The sequence below is a fragment of the Elgaria multicarinata genome, chromosome 6 (genome assembly GCF_023053635.1).
Source record: "Elgaria multicarinata webbii isolate HBS135686 ecotype San Diego chromosome 6, rElgMul1.1.pri, whole genome shotgun sequence".
Taxonomy (NCBI): Eukaryota; Metazoa; Chordata; class Lepidosauria; order Squamata; family Anguidae; genus Elgaria; species Elgaria multicarinata.
Window position 1 is genome coordinate 88,671,174 of NC_086176.1, and position 25,703 is coordinate 88,696,876.

Sequence of the window (25,703 nt, forward strand, 5' to 3'; positions counted from 1 at the left end):
AAACTGTTTGCCATATTTGATTAAAAATAATAATAATACTCTGAGCATGTGTAGTTTTGCATTTTAAACACACTTTAATCATAGCACCATCATGACAACAGGAATAAAACGGAGTCTTATTTCTGCTGCCCTCGTCACTTGCTGCTCCCTAGGTTGTCATTTGGAGCCCCCCCCCCTTCCCGGGTGCTGGGGCCCTGGACTTTGGTCCCAAAGTCCAGCCATAGCTGCACAGCTGAAAGTAACCACAAGCAGAACTTTTTAAAGGAAAAATAAAATATACAACAAGCAGATGTTTTAATATTAAAGAAGAAAAACCATTCCCAGCCGAAGAAAAACAAGCAGATTTTTAAAAAGGAAAAAGGAGGGGGAAAGATATTGCTAGCCAAAGCAACAACAAGCAGATTTTTAAAAAAGGAAAAATAAAGAAACCAAAACCAGATTTCTTAAAATGAAAAAAAGAAAAACTATTGCCAGCTAAAAAAAAAAACACAGACCAGAGTGGCCAACCGTGGTTTCCTACTCCATGAATGAGCCACGGGGTAGAGTTCTTAGTGGAATCGCAGCATTGGATCCAACCCAATAAAATCGAAAAAGAGGGAAAACGCAATATAATAAAGCAGGCAGATGCAGCAGATAAAACAGAGACATCGGATAATAAAACTTATCAATCCGATGAAACAAATACCTGGCCAAACAAGAATGTTTTTTGCCATAGGATGAAAGATGGTAAGAGAGGGTACCCACCAAGAGTCTCAGGGCAAAAAACCCCACAATTCAAGTGCAGCCACATAGACCAATTCTTTCATCCCATCATCCACACCTCTACCATAGTTGGGACATAGAGAGGGGCATATAAAGAGAACTCAAAGGTATCTAGACGAGCAAGAATCAGAATAAATGAATGGACAGAGGTCAAGCATGTTCCTACTAAAAGTAGCAAGGCACTTTTGAGCGCTTCAGAATACAAATCCTACTAATTTCATCGCTACTACATTTACAAATGGTCCCAAAGGTGGGAGTGAGAAGCATAAGAGCTTAAAGTTTCAGGAATATTATGGAGCTTCTATCCAGCGGATTACACTCAGCATGAAGCCCAGTGTTTGCTTAGTGAACACATATTATTCCTCTGTCTGAGCGCATTGTTGATTGCAATGTTCTGATAAGATCCAAGTTGATGCAAACTGAAGTTAGGGTCTATTAAAAACAACAACAACCCAAACTCATGATGAGTTAATGACTACTTTGGTAGGCTGACAAGCTTTCCAACCCACAGCTGTAAACAGAGCTGGCCTTTGAGAATTATATCTTCTTGTCCTTGCCTGAGGGTGGCACAAAATAGAAATGCCAAAAATGTACTGTGTCCTACGTTTACAGCAGATCAGTATTTTCTAAAATGCAGCCGCCCGCAGCCTCTCTGCCTCCTAGCTGGAAGAGAACCATTTGCAGAAAACACATTTCGTTTCAGTTCTCGTTCTCTGTTGGCAATGGGCCATTTCAAACGTGACCTTTTTTTCTATGTATATTCTTATTCTGCTATGCATGGAAGCGTGTGCAAGCCACATGAAGGTTGCCACAGGGAAAATCACACACACTCTATTTTGCTGCTGGGAAGCTGTGGTTGATCATAACCTGTGTACACATGCAGACATGCACACACACAAGAATTCACATGCAGTGTGTGCACTTATTTCCTACCCAGAAATATTATCCATGTAGGAACAATGCCACGTCTGAAGTAGCCCTGCAGGTGGAATTAGATATCGAAGCATGGAGCCTCTGCTACTCGATAGGTTTTTCCTTTCTCTTCCGTAGAATGTCAAGTCTAGCACACAATGCATGACATTGTTACATGATTGCTCTAACAATCACATAAAAGCCCTCTGGATCAAACCACAGGCCTGTCTAGTCTCTTCCCACAATGGCCAACCACCTTCCTATGTGATGCCTACAAGGAGGACATAAGTTCAATAACATCTTCCTGCTTGGATTCCTCAACAACTGGTACTGACTAAGAGACATATTGCCACTGATTTTAGAGTTAATATACAGCTATCATGTCTAGTATCCACTGATAGCCTTAGCCTCCATGAATTTGTCGAATTTCCCTTTGAAGCTGTCCAAGTTGGCAGCCATCACTACATCCTAAGAACATAAGAAGCGGCATGCTGGATCAGAGCAAGGGTCCATCTAGCCCAGCATTCTGTTCACACAGTGGCCAACCAGCCATCGGCCAGGGATGAACATGCAGGAGATGCTGCAACAGCACCCTCCCATAGTGCAACAGCCCCAGTTCCCCAGCAACCGGTGCACACAGGCGTACTGCCTCGAATACTGGAGATAGCACACAACCATCAGGGCTAGTAGCCATTGATAGCCTTCGCCTCCAGGAATTTATCCAACCCCCTTTTTAAAGTCATTCAAATTGGTGGCCATCACTACATCTTGTGGTAGTGAGTTCCATAATTTAACTATGCGCTGTGCGAAGAAGTACTTCCTTTTATTTGTCCTGGATCTTCCACCCTGCGATAGCAAATTCCACAATTTAACTGTGCTGTATGAAGAAGTATTTCACCCAGCCAAGAGCATGCATCACACTAGTCAAGTTGTCTTTACCAGAGGTTCACAATATAATGCCGGCTTATATAAGCATTTAAAAAATGTGCTCTAATTAATTTGAGATTACTTCTTCAGTTATTAATGGATGGATTGAATTGGTCTTGTTAATGCTTCAGTTCTAGAGCACTGATCACCACATCCTGCTCTAACATGCTTTAAGGCAATTCCTCATAGTGTTGCAAATCTTAATATGGTTGGAACATTCACAATATGCCAAATTCCCTAGAAAAGTCACATTTCATTAACTTCAGAACGTTAAAAAAAGGAGAATTGCACGAATTGTTTCATTGCTTTTACTTTTAGGATTCTAGTCTGTATTTTTGTCAGTCAACACTTCACGGCAGAACACTTCACATGGTCAATGCTACAATGAGAACTTTCTGTGAAAAAGTGAATACCTTTGAAGCTGGGGCTGTAGGTTTAAAGCTTATTCTTATACACCTACACCTAATTTAATAGAACGATAGTGGATTGATACATCCCACTTGCCTCTTCGGGGATAATATCATAAAAATTATAACTTGGCTTGTCCTATGAAGGAACAGTAATGATAATAAAAATGTACCACTTAGCAGTTAATTGTGTCTTTCCTCCACAGCTTGAAATGTGTTTTATAGTATTAAGTAATTCTCACAATACCTCTGGGTGGGATGTAATTATTATTACATTTTTAATAGACAATTACTTGCAGTAGACAGACAAAATCTGAGTGAGTGAGATATGTATTTTTCAATGTTTTCAAACCTTCAAGGTATTTAAGGTATTCAAAAAGCTGTAGTTTAAATAGTGGGATACCCATAGTTAAAACAATTGTTTTTTAAGTAGAATCTATGATCGAACACAAAAGTTCTAGATCTGACTGCCTGACATCAGCCTATTTCAAACATAATTGAGCATGGGAAACCATGGTTTCCTACTCCATGAATGAGCCACGGATAGAGTCAAGCTCTTGAATTCTCCCTCCTTTCTCCTCCTTTGCAACTCCAAGAAGGAGACCAAAAGCTTCTCCTTCCAATTTTACACACAGTTCCTTGTTACATTCCAACACTGGGAATTGTGGTTTATTTAAATTACAGTTTCAGAAAAAGCCAGAAACTGAAACCATGGTTTGATAGTTCCTTATTCTCACAAACCAAAGTTTAGAAGTAACGGGGAACTCTGGTTTGTTTAAATTAAGAAGCAGACGCTTCTGCTCTACTCCTCATGGTCACAAAGGGGAGGGGGGAATGTAAAAGTGTGGGGTTCATTGCAACTCATTCATGTGGTGGAAAGCCATGGTTTCCCATTACATATTAATTCGGCCAAGATTTTGCTATACTATTGTGCTAAGATAATAATACTCAACTATATTGTTATGCTTAGGGTGACCATATGGAAAGGAGGACAGAGCTCTTGTATCTTTAACAGTTGTATTGAAAAGGGAATTTCAGCTATACTAGAGTGATCAGATACAAAACAGGGCAGGGCTCCTGCAGCTTTAACTGTTGTGATGAAGAGGGAATTTCACCAGGTGCTGCATGCATACAAATCACACTTGCTGAGATGCCCTTTTCTATGTAACTGTTAAGATACTGGAGTGGAGCCCTGTCCTCCTTTCCATATGGTCACCCTAATCCTATGTCTCCCAGATGCTGTCTAGGGGACATAGGATTGCTCTCCCTGTGACTTGTACTTCAGTATATGTTGGGCTTCCCTGCAAGCATGCTGATACATCCTTCTTGTTTCTTAGTGGTCCCATTTTGGCTCCTATCTTGTTGATGCTCACCTCCTACGTTTACTAATTAGGACACTTTTTAGAACAGCTTAAGAAAATGCTGCTGCCTGGTTTAGCCTTAGGGACTGAGCAAGCAGTAAGTATAAACAGCTTAAAACACCAGTGGTCAACTTCTTCAGCCTGATGGGGCTAAGGCGGCTTGCCAGAACTGCTCTCTGCCACTGACGTTATCACAGTCCCTGAAAGGTCTGCTTCCTTCCTGCCCCCTGGGTGAAAGAACCTGCCAGGCTCCCTTCCCAGAAATTAAAGCAGGGGCTGAATTCAGCTCATGGGCCAGCAAATACCAGCCCATTTAGTATTATATTAGCTTTGCACAGCAAGCTGCTGCCAACTCAGTTCCAGAAAATAAAAACAACACTGGCTGGCAATCTGCTACTCACATGGACCAAGTAGCAATTTCCTGGACATGCAAACAAGTGGCAAAAGCTTCTGAGTACCTCTGCTACTTACTTGCTGTCACCACTGCAAGTCACCAGTAGCTGACATTGTTCTCCAACGTGATAGTGGAGCTGCTTATCAGTTTATTCTCTCTTTCAGGCTTCAGCAACACAGAGAGAGAGAGAGGTTTTATTTTGGATTTTATTTTATACTGGCCTGGTTCAGACAACACGCTACAATATGCTGCTTCACCACAAAATGGTTAATGGAATGCATTGACCTTAATGCATTCCATTAACCATTTTGTGGTTAAGCAGCATGGTTTAGCGTGTTGTCTGAACCAGGCCACTGTAGTTTTAAACATTTATATTGTATTCTTTTGTGTTATATGATTCGAGCTGGCCAGAATACAAGCAGCATAAAACAGGAAGCAAAGGGAAACCTGACCCTTGCAATTCAACCCCCCCTCCTCCTCCTCCTCCTCTTCCTCCTCCATCATCATCATCATCATCATCATCATCATCATCATCATCATCTATTACATTTATATACCGCCCCATAGCTGACGCTCTCTGGGAGGTTTACAAAGATTATAGACATTTTATTAGAAACAATATCATATTTCTTTCAAGTACAGTTGTGTCAATATAGCCAACTCCCTGAGGGCCAAAAGGCCATTAGGAAAAGCAAGTGTGATGTAGTTGTTAGAGTGTTGAACTGGGATTAAGAAGATCTGGGTTCTAGTTCCCACTCGGTCATGAATCTCACTGGGTGATTTGGGGCCAGTCACAGACTCTCAGCAGGGTTGTTACAAGGCTAAAATGGAGAGAAGGATCATGTATGCTGCCTTGGGTTCCTTGCAAGAGGGGGGGAAAGGACAGGATAGAAATATAATCATAAATAGAGTAAACCATAAGAATTTAAGAGCCATGCTGGATCAGACCATGGGTCTATCCAGTCCAGCGCTCTGTTCACATAGTGGACAACCAGCCGTCGACCAGGGACCCACAACCAGGACATGGTGCAACAACACCCTCCCACCCATGTTCCCCAGGAACTGGTGTATATAGGCTTACTGCCTCTGATACTGGCGGTAGCACATAGCCATCAGCACTAGTAGCCATTGATAGCCTTCTCCTCCAGGAATTTATCCAACCCCCTTTTAAAGCTATCCAAACTGGTGGCCATCGCCACATCTTGTGGCAGTGAATCCCATAATTTAACTATGTGCTGTGTGAAGAAGTACTTCCTTTTATTTGTCCTGAATCTGCCACCGATTCGCTTCAGTCCTGCCCCTCCTGTCTCACTCGCTTTTCTCCTACTTCAGAACTTTACATTCATTTGCTTTGCAGCATTTGGCAGAGTAAGGTTGACACAACTAATCCCTGCCCAGTCCTTTCATAGGAACATAGGAAGTGTCATGTCTAACCCTACTGCCCGTTTTGGGAGAAGGTGTTTCAGGTAATCAATCAGAATCAGATTCAGAAATAGAGGAGGCGGTGCCAGACACCAGCCAGCCTGTACCAGTGGGGGAGGAAGCTCTCACAGGCGATACCCCAGCTGGGAGTCAGCCCTCTCCAGAGCTTATCTCCTCAAGGCCAAATCCTACACACTCAGTGGGAAGTGAGAGTGTCCCGACAAGCTAGCTGATGCTAGGGAAGCTAAGACACACGGAGCGGAAGGAAGGCGTGAGAAAATCGGTCCGGAACCTGCCTCCGTACCAGGCTCTCTGAAGTTATGGGCGTTTGGGAAGAGCCTTCCTATTCTTCTTGAGCAGACAATTGTATTGCTTAGTTTGCATAGTTTTACCTAGGGGAAAGTTTCCAAGACATTAGACTCTCTATCAGGTAGAAAAGATGTTTGTTGCTTAATAAAAGCTTTGTGGATTACTTAGCAAGCCTCGTCATTTGCCTCCCATCGAATGCAGGAGTTTTCTGAGAAACACGACAGGAAAGTGCCATGTATGAGATCAGACTATTTATTCATCCAGCTCCGTATGATGCGGTTTTACTGGCATAGTGCTTCACAGGAACGGATCTGCCACATCACCTACTACCTGATCCTTTTTTAACTGGAGGTACCAAGGGTCAAACCTGAAGTCTTTCTCTGTATGCAGAACCTGTGCTCTATTGCAGAGCTGGAATCCCACTCCACAATTCTTAGGGGTTTAAAAAAATAATTGTAAAATATTAGTATGGTTATTTCAACGTAACAGAGCAAAGAAAACCAAAACACAAGGCAACAAAACAGTGAGGATACTGCAAACAGAATATGGGCTTCACACTATTTATTTTATTCAAGCCTTTATCTTTAAGCATATGTCAGCTGGTCTGTTGGGTTGGGTGCTCTATTAATTCCTTCACTGTTGTTTTTTAATTTTTTTTTAATTGTATTTATTTTATGATGGTTTTAACTAAGTTTTTATTTTTATTTTAAAGTTTGGTTATTATTGTTAGCCACCTTGAATACCATTTCCTTTGTGGAAAGGCGGGTTATAAATCAGATCAGATCAGATCGATCATTCAATCAAATGCTATTTGTTCTAGAAGCCAACAAATAAAGACATTTCTCCGAAAAGTGGTCTTGTCCGATATCATGTTCAACCTCCTGCATTTCCTTGCTAGCGGTAGACTGTGGCTTAAAGCTAATTACTGCATTTTCTCCTAGAGAGGGTTTGAGGAAATCCTTCATTCAAAAGATACAGGAGCTCTTGCCCATAGCTGGGTATGTGGGCCTTTGGCTTTGTTCAAAGGGGAATATTTTAATAATGCTGCATTCACTGAAGTCTAGTATTTATTTAGAAATAAACTAAACAAAGGATATATATGGCTTCCAATGAAAGCGTTTTCCAAGTACCTAAGGACTTTTCATAGAATCCGAAGCAAATGTTATCTTGTTTGGGTAAATCTTTGTGGGAAAGAGATTCAAGAAGATCAGTACACCTTTGTACCCACAGGTCTTCCTGGGGAGTGCTGGGATTTTTTGCCAGCTCTTACTGTAGCCAGCTGGTCAGTGAGGTCACTGAACATGCTGCCAAGATCATCCAGAAGGCCAACTGTGCTCTTGGATTCTGCTGCTTTTCCATCAGGGCGTGATCTACTACCACAGTCACCGCTGAGCAAGTTCAGCCTCTAACCCCTTATATCTTGTTCCTTCAGTGACAGTATCTGTTAAGGATAGTGTGTCTCCTCTGAATGAATGCTTGGAGGCGGTAATGGGCTGGATGAGGAAAAACAAACTGAAGCTGAATCCAGACAAAACAGAGGTGCTTGCTGTCAAGGGCTCTGACCTAGGTTTGGAGGTGTGTCAGCCAGTTCTGGATGGGGCTACACTTCCCCTGAAAGACTGTGTTCGCAGTTTGGGGGTGCTCCTGGATCCGTCGCTCCAAATGACAGCCCAGATAGATGCGACAGCCAGGAGTGCTTACTATCAGCTTCGGCTGTTGCGCCAGTTGCGACCTTTTCTAGAGTTGGAAGACCTAAAGACAGTATTATTATTATTATTATTATTATTATTATTATTATTATTATTATTATTTATATAGCACCATCAATGTACATGGTGCTGTACAGATTACACAGTAAATAGCAAGACCCTGCCGCATAGGCTTACAATCTAATAAAGTTGTAGTAAACAATAAGGAGGGAAAGAGAATGCAAACAGGCACAGGGAAGTGTAAACAGGCACCGGGTAGGGTGAAGCCGACAGTATAGGGTCAGAACAAACTTAATATTTAAAAGCTATAGGGAATAGAAAAGTTTTTAGCTGAGTTTTAAAAGCTGTGATTGAGTTGGTAGTTCTCAAGTGTTCTGGAAGAGCTTTCCAGGTGTAAGGGGCAGCAGAAGAAAAAGGACGAAGCCGAGTAAGGGAAGTAGAGGCCCTTGGGCAGGCGAGAAGCATGGCATCAGAGGAGCGGAGAGCACGAGCGGGGCAATAGCGTGAGATGAGAGAGGAGAGATAGGCAGGAGCTAGACCGTGAAAAGCTTTGAAGGTCAACAGGAGAAGTTTATATTGGATTCTGGAGTGAATTGGAAGCCAATGAAGAGATTTCAGAAGTGGAGTGACATGGTCCTCAAGGCTTGACTTCTGCAATGCGCTCTACATAGGGCTACCATTGTACCTAGTTCAGAAACTTCAACTAGTTCAAAATATGGCAGCCAGGTTGGTCACCAGTACATCTAGGGGTGAGCATATTATCCCAACATTAAAATCACTCCACTGGCTGCCAATCAGTTTCCGGGCAAAGTACAAAGTGTTGGTCATTACCTTTAAAGCCCTAAATGGTTTGGGTCCAGGTTACCTGCAGGATCGCCTTCTCCCATACAGTCCGTCCCGCACACTCAGGTCCTCTGGGGTGAACTTACTTCAGTCAGCTAAAACTAGGCTGACATCAGTTTCCCAGAGGACCTTTTCTTCTGTCGCCCCCAGATTGTGGAATGGCCTGCTGGAGGAGATTCATAAAATTAACTCTCTCTGTGATTTTAAGGCAGCTTTAAAGACTAGCCTTTTCCGGCAGGCCTATCCAAATTAAGGTAAAATCAAGAATTTGTAACATGTGTTGATGCCTCGATCCAAAGGGCAAGGCGGGTAAGAAATAATAATAATAATAATAATAATAATAATAATAATAATAATAATAATAATTCTCCTTGTTTTAACTGTGTAATGTGGAAGAGTGATCTGTCACACAGGGGGAAGAACCCTGGGTTGTCAAAAGCAGGGCTGGCAACAGACTTTAGGGAGCTCATAGCTGCTGATGGGCCCCAACCCAGAGCCAACAGGCTCATCTGGTGCTGCTGCCTTCACCACTATCCCAGTTCCATGCTGGACAGGTACCTGCTGCCATCACTTGCTTCATCCCCTCGTCCCACAGAAGTGTTCACTCAGCACTGGTGTGATGCTTATTTTGAAAGTCGTGATAGTATTCAGCTCTGTTCTATGCTCGAATCCTGTTAGATTCCCCCAAAATGCAATCGCTGACCATCACTGGGGAATCTAACATAGTGCTTGCCTGCAGAACATATCTGTGGAGTGACTGGAGGCTGTGACAGCCATGGTTCTGATGTTGGGCAGGGGAGAAGGCAGGGTCTCCCAGCACAGTGTGGTAGTGAGCTATATGGTAGTGAGCTTCTCAGCAAGTTCCTGGGCCCTCAGTAGGTGCCCAACCATGCCAATTCGTGACACCAGTCCTGATCGAAAGTATACAGTCAAACCTAAGTTTCCAAATTTAAAAAGTTTTATTGTAGTTAGGGATAGAAATATAAGTGATGAGGGTGAAAATGTATCAGTAACATAAAAAGAAATAAAATGGCTTATTCTAAGCTAGATAAACTTACAGAAAAGGTGGCTCCTCCAGTCAGGTACATCTGGCTATGTGTGCTTGTGCTCCAGGGGTAAAAGGTAAAATTGGGAGAGAGTTTCAAACTAATTCTGGTAAACCAAGGGTGGGGAACCCCAGGCCTGAGAGCCAAATCCAGCCCTTCTTAGGTCCCAATCCAGCCCTTGAGCATTCCCTAGATGGTTATGCCCCCTTTCCCTGATTCCACCCCCCTTTACCCCCAAGCTTCCCAGCTTTTGTGCAATTTCCCCCCACCCCATTCTAAAACGTTAAGATGCCTCTCCTAAGAGTGTTACTGGCAGTAAGAGCTTCAAGCTACAATATGCTGGTATATTTTTAAAAATATTTTGGGGGGGGGGGCTTTTGCCTTTGGGCCCACCCACCACTGCAATGTGCCTCCCCAATGTGCCTGAAATTGAACTCGGCCCTTAGGTTGAAAGAGGTCCCCCACGTCTGTGGTAGAGCCGTCAGGCATGAATTCCATCCTGTGCACACGGAGAATGAAATGTGACAGGTAGGCTGCTACGTAAGAGTGAAACGAGGCTATTGTGCCAAGTCCATGGGATTTTTAAAGAGTCAGGCAATTTATTCTCATGCCTTTCGCCAGTTTTGCCTCCTGGTTTCTGGCGCATGTTCTCACTGGAGATGGTCTCCCACTGCTCCCACTGAAGCAATGGAAAAGAGCATTCTGGCATGGCTTGAATGGCAGCCTAGCAGGCGACATGGACTTGGCAGGCCAGAGAAGTGAGTGACAGGATGCTCAGTTTGATGGTGTGGGCTAGCTGCTTGTTTTGTATTGGGGTAATCACAAAGAGCTGAAATCAGTCGTTTCTGCCCTACTCCTAGAGATGGTCTTCGGCGTTACTTTAATTCCGTTTTACAGGGGGTGGGGGTGGGGAATGGATAAGACTCATTCAGAAACCAAGTGAGCCAGAGTGCACCGACAGATGAATTCAAGATAATTAACGATTCTTTGGTTTTCCCAGCCTGTGATATAGCTCTTCCAACCACACTTATGGGAATCACATTTTCTGTACAGAAAACCCAAGAGCACAGGCTTTCAAGAAAAGTTGTCAAATTTTCTTAGCAGTGATCACAAGTAATCCCACTGACATAACCTACAGGGCATGCAAGCAATTTAAGTCGCAGAAGCATAGTTTCCCAGCGTATCCTGTTATTAAATGTATGTATTCAGTTTGTAACTCAAAGACTTGAATGATGTAAGAGCATCTTAAACATACAAAATCCATTAGTTAAAACAGATAGGTCAAACTTTTACAGCAGGGGTGGGCAAGTTTGGGTGGTCTGGGCATCAATCCCCCCACCTGAACTACTGTAGGGTGCATTCCCCCCACACACAAATGGCAAAAAAAAAAAAAAAAAAAAAAAAAAAAAAAAAAAATGGGGGGGGGGGAGGAAAAACAAGATAAATGCATCCATTTTAGCCCTCTATAGTGGTTTGATGCTGAATTTTGCCAGCAAACGGGGATCTTTTCTCCCCCCCATTTTTTTTTTATTTTTTAAAAAAGACAAAAACAGAGGCACATAGAAACATAGGAAGCTGCCTTATACTGAGTCAGACCATTGGTCCATCTAGCCCAGTACTGTCAACGCTGACTGGCAGCAGCTTCCTAGAGTTTCAGGCAGGAGTTTTTTCCGTCCTACCTTGAGATGCCAGAGATCAAACAAAACAAGTAAGTATATTTTACTTAGAGTTGCCTGCTGATCAGAAACAAGCAATAGCTTAGTCTGCACTTGTACCTTTGATGTGCAGAAATCATCAAGGGAAACTTTTCAGAGCATAAAGATAAACAGGAACACTTGTTTGTATCAAACTGTTGTGCTGCTGCGCCTAGCTAGAAGTTATTAATCCAACTGATAGACACTTCCATTCATTTTCATTATTAAAACTCATTCAGTTATTATTAATTTGTCAAAATCAAATCAGTTTCATTATTCTCATTCATTTCCCAGGGCGTTCAACTGGAGAAGTACCTGTTCTTCAGCTGCCTATTAACTTCCAGGTTTTCCATCCAATTGGCATTAATTTTTCAGTCACTTTACAGTCCTCCAGAGAACCAGACCTGCCAAATTTTAGGCCCATTTCACAGGCTTTCTTTCCTCAAAAGGAAAATTCTCATACCACAAACACACTTGAATGAATAAAAAATACACCAAGCACATAGACTCACTGAGATCTGACGGACTATTAATCAATATGTGTCTCTAAAATATAAACCACATAGTAGCTAAGCACAAGGGAATGGGCAAGGTATGGAAACCATGTGGAATGGATTAAAAATACTTAAAAGAAAATGCCTAAGAGACTGAATGAAAAGTGCTTCTGCACAAAAGACAACCCAACAAAGGAACCTGCAAATGCCTTGGTCTCCAAGGAGAAATAATTCACACAGGCAAAAAAGAAAAGTATTCACCTTCCTCTTTTATAGACTTCAATAAGTCCCTCTCCTTGCCACTTAGATTGGAGAGTTCTGCAGGGAAAGGAGATTTATTGGAATATTGGACACATTTGCTAAAATGTGGTTCAGCTGAAGCCTGGAGAGTTTACAACAGCCTTCCGCAACCTGACACTCTCCGGCTGTGTTGGACCACAACTGCCATGATCTCCAGACAGCATGATCAATGGCCCTGCTGATTGGGGATCACAGAATCATAGAATCGTAGAATTTGAAGGGGCCTATAAGGCCGTCGAGTTCAACCCTCCTGCTCAATGCAGGAATCCATCTAAAAGCATACCTGACAGATGGTTGTCCAGCTGCCTCTTGAATGCCTCTATCACATGACCTCCCTAGGTAATTGGTTCCATTGTCATACTGCTCTAACAGTCAGGAAGTTTTTCCTGATGTCCAGCTGGAATCTGGTTTCTTGTAACTTGAGCCCATTATTCTATGTCTTGCACTCTAATGATCGAGAAGAGATTCTGGCCCTCCTCTGTGTGACAACTTTTCAAGTCCTTAAGGAGCGCTATCATGTCTCCCCTCAATCTTCTCTTCTCCCAGCTAAACATGCCTAGTTCTTTCAGTCTCTCTTCATAGGGCTTTGTTTCCAGACCCCTGATCATCCTCATTGCCGTCCTCTGAACTCCCTACAGCTTATTTGTATCCTTCTTGAAGTGTGGTGCCCAGAATTGGATGCAGTACTGGACGCAGTGAGGCCTAACCAAATCTAGCCAAATAGATGGAAACCAATACCTTGTGTGATTTGGAAGCGATACTTCTATTAATGCAGCCCAAAATAGCATTTGCTTTTTTGGCAGCCACATCACACTGTTGCCTCATATTCAGCGTGTGATCTACAACAATTCCAAGATCCTTCTCGCAGTATTGCTGAGTCAAGTATCCCCGATCTTGTAATGGTGCATTTGGTTTCTTTTTCCTAGGAGTAGAAGTTAGCATTTATCCCTATTAAATTTCATTCTGTTGTTTTCAGCCCAGCGCTCCAGCCTATCAAGATCACTTTGAAGTTTGCTTCTGTCTTCCAGGGTAGTAGCTATTCCACCCAATTTGGTGTCGTCTGCAAATTATATAAGCATTCCCCGCATCTCCTTGTCCAAATCATGGACATTGTAGTCGCCCAACACAGTTAGAGGGCTCCAGGGTTGGGGAAGGCTGATTTACAATGTCAATCTCATTTTTCTGACCCCCTCTCCAAGTAATCTTGGTCTCCCCCCCCCCCCCTCTTCAAGGAATCTAGGTCTGACATATTCTATTTGCTAGGGGAAAATGAATAGCTCCAAATGAGGAGCAAATTAATATATAGCATTTGGAATTCATTCATAACACTGACTTTGTTTCTTTACTAGCGACAGATAAATGTTTCAATCTTTACAAAATGAATGCAACCCTCTCCCCCACAATATAGGAGGGGAAATGAATAATGATGACAACTGCCTCAAAATCCAATAAAGAAGAGCAAGAGTCCGATTTCTACATGTACATTTTGAAAACGTGGGATCCTCATGGAGTGATCGGGAAAGAAGCATGAACCTGTAGTTGACCCTTCTGCTACAACTTCAAAAAAAAAAAACTTTAATCGGCAGCAATGACAGATATTTGGGCAGTGGTGAGTGAGAGTGCTTTAGGAGAGCTGAAGAACATAAAGCAGAACATTTTGGAGTAATTCTTGAATTGAGTGGTTTCAAGAATTCTCTCAGGGATTCCTAAAATCAAGGGCCATGTTTATGTTCAGTAAAAAAGCATATGGTTTGCATGTAGATGGTCCCACCAAAACCCATTTTTTAAAACATAACTCTTGAGGTATTCCAAAGATGAAGCATATCATCTTGTCCCTCTGCAGCTGACCTGTTTTTACAAGACACTCCCTGAAAGTAAATGAGGAAGAGAAGTACAGCCACCAGCCAGGAAATCTAGAACCACTGGGAGGCTGTTTCCCTTGCCTTCAAGGAAGAACATCATGGAATGGGGGTTACCAGACTGAGCCCATCCATCGGCCAATGCTCAGAAAATTGTAGGCATTTTGCAAGTATTAAATCATTATTAAAAGCACTACCACCATCATAGGCATCCATATGGAACATGGAAAATAAGACTTGTTTCGTGAACAGCTCAGAGAGCTTTGTCTATTGGGAGGCATAGAAATGTAATAAATAAAATAAAAAGTAATAACCACCATTTGCCACTGACTACTATGCTATTTTATTTTATTAATGATTTTAAGAGACTATTATCAGCTATTTCCAAATGCAATTTTCTACTTAACCATCCCACTGGTTCGTTCTTCTCCTTTAGTTTCACAAATTAAGTGTTAAAACATCTTCTATTTTTCCCATACATACACACACTTGCACAGGCACAAGTACACAAACACATAATGACCCTGTTCAGATGACACGCCAAGCCACAGTGGTTAAGCCTTTTGAGCTAAACATTATGGCTTAGAGTGTTCCTAACCATGGTGACTACATAACCACGGTTTGTTTAAATGCGCTCACTAACCATTTGCTGCAAATGCGTTTGCAGCCTACTTAGCGTTGGGTCTCAATAGGCCCATACCTTTTTTTAAAAAAAATCACATATGTGTCCAGAAATAGGTATATATATATATATATATATATATATATATATATATATATATATATATTGCTTGCCTGGTTGCTTTAGGAAAGTGGAAATAATTACTTTTAAATGTTTTTACTGCCATGTGTAAAAGGCTCTTAGAAATTCCAATTGAAAGCACAGCTACAAGAGTTTGTGCTCAGCTTTCTGTCACAACAGTTGCAATTTAGTGGTGTCAGGCGAGGCATAAAGCAATCCTATAATGAGAATGATATAGGTACAGAAATTACCACTATACCATTAAATAATTAAAAAAGCAGTGGGGTAAACTACACATGAAGATTATTTACTTATTTCAATAATTATTGTGGGTGCATTTTTTAAAACGTGCAGCCGAAGTATTCCAGAAACAATCAGAGCTCTCGTTTAATATACAGTGGTAGCAGTCCAAAGGGTGGTATGCAAAATGCCGGACACGTACTGAGGCTTTTCCAACTCCTCTTTCTTCCTGAAAAGCCATCGTTGAAGACCGGAAGCAGGATTCCAGGTGGTACGCCAGACTGCATCAATCCCCACCCCGTATGCACACAGCAACACTTTCCTCTTCTGCACAGGGTAAGGTTTAGAACTTGACCAATGCGGCACACTTTAGAATTTATCCAAAAATTTAACAGGATACTCAAACATATTCAGTCAAGGATCTGAGCACAGAACCTGAATAACCATGCCGGTTTTTTTGTTTTTTACTATCTGACTATATGCTCAGAAAGTATTCTCCTGTCTACAGAAGCAAGTGACGGACATTAAACTTAAATTCAAGTGCAATTTCAACAGAGACATATTCAGTGACCACGGTCCGACAGTGTTACGCAAGTATAAGGCTGCAAGCTTAAATGCAATTACTAGAGAGTAAGTCTTACTGACCTCTTTACTTCTGAGTCTAATGAACATGCTTAGGATTGCACTGCAAAGTCATGTCAAACCCAAGGCAGCTGAACCACATATCTATGGGAAGGATCCAAGTTCAGTGGTAGAGTTCACACTTTGTATGCAGAAAATCCTAAATTCAGTTCCTTATATCTCCAGTTAGGAGATTTGGAAAAGACCTCTGCTTGAGATCTGGAAAACTGCTGCCAGTCAGGGCAGACTATACCAGCCAAGATGCACAAATAGTCTGAACTGGTAGAAGGCAGTTTCCTACGCTCCTATAATTAATTAACTGTACTGTGGTCGATAGTCAGTATTGACTCTCTCTCTCTCTCTCTTTCTCATACACACACACACACACACACACTTTGTGACTTTGCTTTCCATTTGTCACAAAATGCTTCCTCTCTTTTTTAATTCTAGTTTTGAAGGATCCTATTTATTTATTTTTCTATTTCTGCTTACTGAACTGATTGTAAATGCCTCCAGTGAGTGACCACGGAAGCAAATGGAATTGTTGCCAGTGTATGATGATAATACTGTTTGTTTGATGATAACAGTGTATGCTTCTGCCGCCTTAGTGCTAAAACTATGAAAACTTCATCCGTATAAGGCAACATTATAGCTCTGAAAGTGTGTGGCATGTCAGGGGTAATTCACATTGGCATGATGCATCTACATCACACAGTTTGGTTAAAGTTTGCTGGCAACAACAAGAGGACACCACGATTCCCTACATGGCATGTGTGGAGACTTATAATGCAATGTTGGCATGGTGGGTCTCCCCAAGGCTGATATGGCTATGCACCAGGGATATAATCCTAGACCTTTTAATAAGCAAACTCCAACTGTCTTTGCATAATCACATTACGTAGCATTGTAAGAACTACAACCACAGCAGCAATGATATGGGATCCAAGTTTTGGAGGCCCCTCGGGCAAGGCACCCTCAACAGATCCCCTCCCTTAGCGAGTCTACTTCCTCATTGTCATTGTCACCAGTGGCTACTGCTCCTCCTCCTCTTTCTCATCATTGCCACCACTTGCTGGCTTGACAGGCAAAGAGTCAGCGAACAAGGAGACAGCAGCACCGACTGCTCCTCCTTCTCACCACCACCACTGCCTGGGCCACAAGGAAGAGGCAGGTGAACAAGCAGGTTGCAATGATGAATAGAAGGAGTAAGTCCAGGAGGCTCTTGTCAGTGGGTCCCTGCTGGGGAATGGGCCCTCATCAGGAGCCCAGCTATGCCTACCCTTGACACCAGCCCTGGCTACAATGGTCTAAGCACTCTTCTCTCTCTCTCCTTCCCTTATCTCCATTTGTGGTAGTGCAAAAGCTAAGGAACAACAAGATGCTTTCTGGCTCAAATGTTAGAGGTCCATCTCTCTCTTTTCCTTCCTTCCCTCCATCTTTTTATGGTCACGTTTCCAAATTTATTCCTAACATTTGGCAGGCATCTCACTAGTACTGTGTAGTGCATTTTAATCTACTTTCAAAACAATCCTTAGGAACTCTAGCTGTCTATATAGGGTTATATACCAAGTTGCAGACATTCCTATAATTTAGGTGTACTTTAGAATGCCAACCAGCTTATTTCCCTTTAAGCATGAGGTAGACTTAACTTCTGTACTTTGTACAAGACCTGGACACACTGCCTGAGTAGGGCTTACCTTGTGGTAAGGCTAATCCAAACTTATCAGCTGCATTTGATTTGAATGTAGGCCTCAGGTCAGGTGAGGTAATAATGATAAATAGTACTTCTGAGTATATGCAGAGTTCCTGCTCCCAGATACCTGGGATTAAGGGGCAAAGCTTCTGGCACAGAGGGGGTCACTTCTAGACCTGACATTTCTCACATTACAAATCAATCCGAGCATTGGTTTCCAAAATCATGGGTACGGGAATGTTTGTTTTTTGAAGAACATATTCTGATATTTTATTCTTTATAGTGAAGAAAAACAGGAGAGATATGAAAAGATTTCAAGGACAAGAGAAATGTTGCAGTTAGTTTTCAGAAAGGCTAATAGATCTAGATCATAAGGACATCTTGAGGTACAGAGTTATTTCCTTATATGAGTTATTATATAAACCACTGAAACTACCTTATGACTAATTAGCTCCAGATTCTTCTGAAAGTCTAATTTGTAGTTCCCACAGTTATGTTAACCAGTGTAGCTTTAAATAGCATGTTCCTTCTTTTATTGAATGGTCCTTGAGAACTATAACAAGAAAAATACACCCCTTCTATCACTAATCCAAACACGGATTCATGCACAAGAGGAAAGAAATTTGTCCATGCTATCATTTGAGAAGGCATACGAGCTAAAATGAAATGAACAAAAAATTGTGCTGCTATGAATGTCTGTGGCAAATTTTTCACTCAGTTTCCAGTCATCTGCATTTCATTCAGTCTTTTCTCCAAGCCATAGTTCAGTCAAGGGTATACAACCTTTTGGGCCCCAGGGGCCACATCTGATGCTGCCTTGGGCTTTGGGGGGCACACCCACCCACCCACCAGCAGCGATCTGATATAGATTGTTCTTTCATCACTGCCAGCAGCGGCGGCAGGTAAGGAGCAATCTGTATGAGGATCTCTGGGGAAAAAATGAGTAGCAAGTACATTCAGTAGTGGTGGGAGGATCAGAACACCCTTGGGGGTGGGGTGTGTGTAGTAAAGGCCTTGGGGGGCTGCCATAGCTGATATTACAGAGTAGTTCACATGAAATATGGATAGCAACTACCATGTATTTCTTGTAACTTTTACCCTCCAAAATAAATGGTGATATACTGGGTATGCATGTATCTAATTTCTAACTACTTAGGCCTAATCTACACCAAGCAGGATATTTAACTATGAAAGTGGTATATAAAAGGCAGGAGCCACACGAAGCAGGATATAGCAGTATGAAAGCGGCATGAAAGCGGAATATGGTATGTGTCAATGGGCCCCAACAGTTGTCAGTGCACTTCAATACTGCTATAAAGTAGTAGTGTGGCTCCTGCCTTTTATATACCACTTTCATGGTGCAATATTGTGTTTCGTGTAGATTAGGCCCTGGTGGGCCTTTAGCTCTGCAAATAAGAGTGCTTGCACATTCACTCCACAATACATCCCAACAGATGCAGGCTATGTCTGCGCTCCTTCACACTAAGCTAAGATGTAAATGACATATGCCCATTTAGTTATTAGTACCTGTGGAATGAGGGACTGTATTTCAAAATGCTTGTCGGAAAGACAGTATTGAGCATTATGGATCTTGTATACAAATTGAGTATTCACTACTTACCTGGGATAAGCTTTCAAAAGGATAGATTTTTAGCCTCCTTTTTGCAGGTGCAATTAGTACCTGTATGTTTTGATACATAAAAACGAACAGCCAAAGTAAATTAAATGTGTCCCAATTCTGTCTGCACCTCAGATATAACTGGTAGGTATACAGATGCAGGTGAAGATTTTACAGATGCAAACTGTACCTGCAAGAGGGAAATTGTGTTTTCAAAAAGGTTTTGCTTATTGTATTTGTTTTGTATGATTTGCTGTCACCGCTTTAGTTGCTTTTTTAAGACATGCAAATGTACAGCTGGCTGGCAGCAAATTACATTACTTGGAATGCCACAGTCTAGTTAACTGGGTAGCAAAAGTCTGTAACAGACATGCATAGTTTGGTCTAATAATTTTGCAGTATGGCTTCATATTTAACTTAAAATTGGATTTCACCCTTTCTCTTTCCTCAGGTTATCTGTGAATTAGCAATTCCACTCATTAGCTATATTACAGCTATAAACTAGTTTATGTGGCATGACTTTCCTCCAAATAACCCTCAGAGTTGTAGCTTGGGGAGCTGCTCAGAATGATCTGTTAAGAGATCCCTAGCCTTTCCTCAAAGAAGTACAACGTCAAGGGTCACGGGTTAAAGCAGTTTAAGAGCATCATCAGACAAGCCTTTTAACACACACTTTTTACTGGCCACTCACGGGTCCTTTTGACAATGCTATCTGCCTCCCGCGCGTATCCTGCTCCTTCTGGTCTTTTTCCCGTCATAAAATAAGACAGAAAAAAATTCAATTTGGGGGGACTATAGAGAAACTTGCCGCTATTTCCTGCTCTGTGCAGGAGAAGCAGCATGATAAAAATGTCCACTGAATGGGCCACGTGGTTGTATCCTCTTTCTTCCCTTTGTGAAGAAAGAGGAAGCTGTTTGTCACTACTGTGGGATGCTCTAAGTCTCCAGTATGGCTACTGTCTTAGTGCTCTTTCATTCACAGCCATACTGGAAGAATGGGGAGGGAAGGCAACAAACCAACCAAGCATCAATCAAGTGGGACATAAAATATCCTTGAGATACATGAAGATCGGAGTGGCCCATCACAACTCAAGAACCCACACATTCATCTGAACCAAGATAGAAACTGAATGTCAAACAGGATTATTCTAAGACCTGAGCTTCAGGTGCATTTCCTTGTACCAAATGTGAGCACAGAGCAAGTGAAATAAGGAATTATACCGTAACAAATATATGTGTCAACTAAAAGTGCTAATACCATCCCTCCCTTGCACAGAACGCTTAACACTCCAGAAGCTTGTATATTACAGAGAGCAGAACTGGAAGAAATGGAAAGAATCCCCTACCCAGAGATTGCTGATAGCTTTTGGTGTGCCTGGTAGGCGATCTCACATCCTTTGGTTCGAGTTCTGTGCATTTCAGCACGCAAAGATGGACAACTGACTGAGACGTCCCCAATGGAAATGACCAATTCGCGGTACAGAGCCACCTGGGTGTTGAAGTCCTGGACAAGCTGAAAAATAAAAAATTTAAACGCCTATTTATCAATACAAGATACTTCATTGCATTGTAAGACAAGGAAGCATTTTTTTTTAAAAAAATAATGTTTCTCCAGCAAAGTTTGATCCTGTACCCTTGGTTTCTAAACAAGACCAAGGATCAGCCCCAATGATGGCATTAATGGTTCTGTGAGCTGCCCTTTGTGCACCCAGAGTATGCATTTTCAGTGGGAAAAATGTATTCCACAAGCTCTAAAGCTCTAGCTCTAAAGCTTTTGAAAGTGTTTTTAAGTGTTGAAGCAGGCATAAACAGCTTCCGTTCTTACTGAAGCAAGGGATTATTTTATCATGAAAGAAGATGATGTTTCCAGAAATAGTTCCTTGCTTTTTCCCCACTGATTTGCAATTTGCTGCCCATCTAGGGAGAGGAATGTGCCATTCATTTCTCTGCACTGGAGATTGCTAATTTATTTTGACATTATTTTTCTCCTGGCTCCAACACAATTTTCACTAGACTCAAGAATCTGGACTTACAGGCCCAATAAAATATATATTAGAAAGAGCCCTTTCCCACTTAGTATTCCTGCAAGCACTTCGGGCTGTGTAAAATAAAACAAACAGATAATGCACCCCCACCCCCCCGTCGATTGAAATACTTCAAGCCAGCTTCAAACTAGCAAACTTGTCTTTGCACTTCTGGAAAAATCATTATAAACCTTATCAAGCTTACTATTATTTTGTTCACCTCAGCTACTTGGGCTGAACCTTTTCCTTTTTAAATGTGGCAATAAAATAAATGTGTTCATGGTGCGGAACAAGGAAGAGCATGTACAGCCTATTCCAAAACGTCTCCTTGGGGAAGATGGAACAATATAGAAATGTTGCCCAACATTTAACCTTAATCTTCAAACTATCATAAAACAGAAACCAACTGCACTCCTTTCAAATGCACCATGGTCATTTGGATCCTAAATTCTTCAAAAAGTCTAGATCTCACAGCTGTACGTTGTCAAATGTTGGCCTGTAATCTCAAATTATATTATCATAACAGTTCTGCTCCTTTTGCACAAATCATTACTATCATTAACTAAAACATAACAGATTATCTCCTAGATCTAGTGGTACTTTTGGCTCTTTCACAAAACATTATAATGATTTACTACAAAGTGGGATTATCCACCCAATATGTTCAGGCCCTGAGAGATTATTATGTGGAAGTGTTGTGGAGTGAAAATTAATCTTCCATGTCTTTCCTTTCAGACTTAAAAATCCTTTGGCCTTAACAAAGAACATACACATTTGACAAATTGCCCAAGCCAGGGTTCAACAAAAACTATGTTCAAAAGCTCTTCTCTGAAGCTTGCAGGGCCTTAGAATGTGTGATCCCAGGATTCGTTTTTTTTAAAAGGTCAAGTTTCCATCCCTCATGGCTGCCGAAATAATTTTTAAAATGTTACTTATTTATCTATTTTATTTCTATACCACCCAATAACTGAAACTCTCTAGCTGTTTCACAACAACAAACAAAAATACAAGGGTTTATAAAATGCTAATACTGAAAAAAGGTGGCCAAGTTAACTGTTTTTCTGAGTTTGCAATTGCTAAATCCATACATATGAAGATCTTTCAACAACCAAGTCAGGTTCCTCCCACCTCACAACTGAGGGTAAGAATAAGGCTGCAATCCTGTGCTCACTTGGGAGTAAACTCACTGAACTCAATGGGAGTAAATATACATAAGATTGTGATAAGAATACTTCAGTTTAAAGTACAACAGTCCCCACCAAGTGTCACAGGGCATGATCATGGAAAGTGTGTGCAAATTGTATTAATTATGTGAATTAATTATGTGAATCTCAAATATGTAAATAAAAACCAGCTTCAATTAGGCCTCTAAGACCTTGCTGCTGACTAAAGGTGTCTACACTAGGCCTAGTGTTTCTGAACGGAACACCAAGAACAAAGGTATCACATTTTTCTTATTTCGGCACTGAGTACTCCAAACAGATTAGTATGCTGCCCACTGTGCTATCTGACATAACTGGTGACTGACACAACTCACAACTACACAAAAGAGGGCCTACAAGAGGGCGCCAGGCTATTTAGGCCATACATCAAGGTAAAATCAACCATTCCAAAATTTTGCTAGTTCATCTGTGAAGAAGCCAACGTTTGCAAACTAACTCCATTTCAACTTCAGTTACCTGTTACATGTTCAGGGTTTAGGCCATGAAAGCTGAATAAACAAACATAGTCTTGTGGCATCTTAAAAATGAGCAAATTTATTCTTTATGGTGATCCAAGACACTTTCTTGTTTTTGCTGCCATAGACTAGCACGACTATTCTGTGGAAATTAAAAGCTGAATGGAACAGTGCAATCCTAGGCATGTTCACTGAAAAGAAAGTCCCACAGAGTTCAATGGACCCAATAGAGCTTATGTACATGATCACAGCTGTTAATATTCTACCAAACGATTTACAAAGGGCCCCTTTGCTTCTTTGGGGATGCGTCTGTATTGTCCACAGCTATTGTCACCATAAATGGTCAAATAAGAGAAGAGGTCCCAAAGCAAGAGAGGGCAGCTACATAAACAGGCAAATTAAAATCCAAGGGGGGAAAAATCCCCATAAACTATATCTATTGCAGTACGTTTTTAGCTTATTTTCTTTTGTTTTGTTGGATAATGTGGAGTGCACAATACATGTTATTTTTCGCAGCTTTGCCTTAGCCCATTAAGAGGGCCAATTTTGGTGTGCTCAAATGCGAACAACACAAGTTTGCAGAAACATATGGGATAGTGGTAGTGGTGAACCCAACTGGTGGGTTCTCAAACCACGCAAGATCACTAGAATCTAGGTTTGGGAAGGACATATTTATGGCAAACTGACTTTTTATTTATCTCGGAGACTGAAATGAGGATAGGTTGTTTTTCAGGTTCGACAGGATTTAGCAAAATCAAACCAACAGATGCCAGGTTTTGTGTCAGATTAGTTAGCATTCCTGTGGTGGGATGAAAGAATGTTTCTCTCACCACACAGAGAACAAGAGTCTGTGTGCACATATATACACACTCATACACAGTTGTTTTCTATTTAGCCACTGGAGTTGCGTTTTTACCTCCACCCCAGTTACAGGTGCTTGATCTGGATTTCTGCAGCATGAGTCCGAGTGTGGAATATTTTCCCATATTATAGGAACCCGGTACGTCTCTCTACTTCGATCGAACTATTCAGCCACACAACCCTTGCTTCTAAATCCACTCCGGACCCCCTCTCCACATCTTTCTTCCCCCTTCCTCCTGACATCTTCATCAATGTTTTTAAATTTGGGCTATGGCTCAAAATGAGCACGATCCCAGCGCTTCCTCTTCGTCAGCCCCCCACGACAGCACGTCGCTTGTCTTTAAGCCGCTACCACTTGAGCGGGGGTGGGGGGGGGGTAGGGTGTCAACTCAAATGCGGACTGCAGTTTTAAAAATAGTGCAACTGCACGTGATCGGAATAGACAAGGCGACAGGGAGAGAGAGAGGAGTGGTCGCTACAGCGAACAACAAAAATGCGTTCAAAAAGCTATCGAGGACCGGGGGGGGGGGCGAGGGGGAGAGAGCAGCAGTTGCGTTTTTCTACCCACCATCTTGCAGTCATCCAGGGCCAGTCTCTGGGTCTTGGGGGCGCCTTCTGAAGTGCTGCCTCTGCGTTCACAGTCCCGGCTGTGCAGCGGCGTTTTGCTGATCTGGAAGATAGAGCCCGCCGACCTGGGGCGCTTTTTGCGCCCATTCGGTGCAGAACTCATTCATACGCATCCACCAAGCAAAAGCTGCTGCTGCGCGGATCCCAGCCGGGGCGGGCAACGGTTTCCCCCCCACGCCAGCCCCCCAAGTGGCAGCGCCGGCGGCGGCAGCAGCAGCGCGTCGACGAGTCCGGAAAGGGATCCAGAATCGCTTCTGGCGCTCCTTTGCCAGCTCCGCTTCGCCCTCACAAACGCAACGGCTGCTTTGGCTCGTGGGAGCCGTGGGCTGGCAGGGGAGCAGTCGAGGATGCGGGCGCCGTGCCTTGCAGCATCGCTCTTCTCCGGCTACAGCAGCGACGAGGTCGGGGCGAGCGATGCTGAGCAACTTCTTCCCTTCATCGGCGGCGGCATTTCAATCCCTGGCGCGATCGCTGCCGGCGCCTCTCCCCCGCGATGGCCAGGCAAGGTGAAAGGCGAGGCTTGCTTGCCAGGCGGCGCTTCTTCCATTCAGGAGGGCGGGAAAGGCAGCCCCCGTTCCCAGCCCTGCGCCACCGCCGCCGCCACTGGAGCCGCTTCTTTTGTGTCCTCGGCGCAGAGCCCCGGCTCCCGCCTTGCCCCCTCCCTCGCCCTCGCCCTCGCCGCAGAACAGAAAGGGAGCGGACGCATGTGCGCCTGGGTATATGAGCCGGAGTGGGACGCGCGCAAGCGCACGCCTCGATCGGGGGATGCGTTTCCCTGGGCTCTCATTGCTCGGCTCTAATCGTGAGCCTGGAGCCCGTCTCTGGAAGGCTCCCTTGGCTGAAGAGCCCCACGGGAAACCCCGCGGGCGGGTTGTAGTAGGAGAAGCCTGTTTTGGCAGCCACGCCAACAAGGCGCCGTGTGGCCTGAAATTGCGCCGTGGGAGCTGCTGCTCAGGCGCCAAGGAGAACGCAACACATAACGCACACCCAAAGAGTCCCAGAAAGGCTCGGAAATGTACCCTGGCATTTTTAGAGTCCGTTCAGACTGCGATTGGATTAAAGGCCTTCACAGGGCTTTGATCCATTATTTCACACTTTCCCCTCTTTTCTGCCTGCTGGCACAGAAAGCAGAGGCATAGAATGAGGTCAACTTGTTCCAT

General features: G+C 42.8%; 1 protein-coding gene across 3 annotated transcripts in view; it reads right to left on the reverse strand.

The window, feature by feature from the left end:
* Positions 1–24,748, reverse strand: part of RGS7BP (regulator of G protein signaling 7 binding protein) — a 62,613-nt gene extending 37,865 nt beyond the window's left edge. Inside the window, exons 1-2 of one of the 3 annotated variants that reach the window (XM_063128014.1) lie at positions 24,485–24,748; positions 20,700–20,866 (exon numbers count right to left, since the gene is read on the reverse strand). In XM_063128014.1, coding sequence (XP_062984084.1) covers positions 20,700–20,866; positions 24,485–24,646 — 329 coding nt within the window. In that variant the 5' untranslated portion in view covers positions 24,647–24,748. Of the gene's footprint in view, positions 1–20,699; positions 20,867–20,986; positions 21,024–24,484 lie in introns of those variants that run through there. The other 2 variants (XM_063128016.1, XM_063128015.1) reach the window with 2 other exon arrangements.
* Positions 24,749–25,703: the final 955 nt, after the last annotated feature.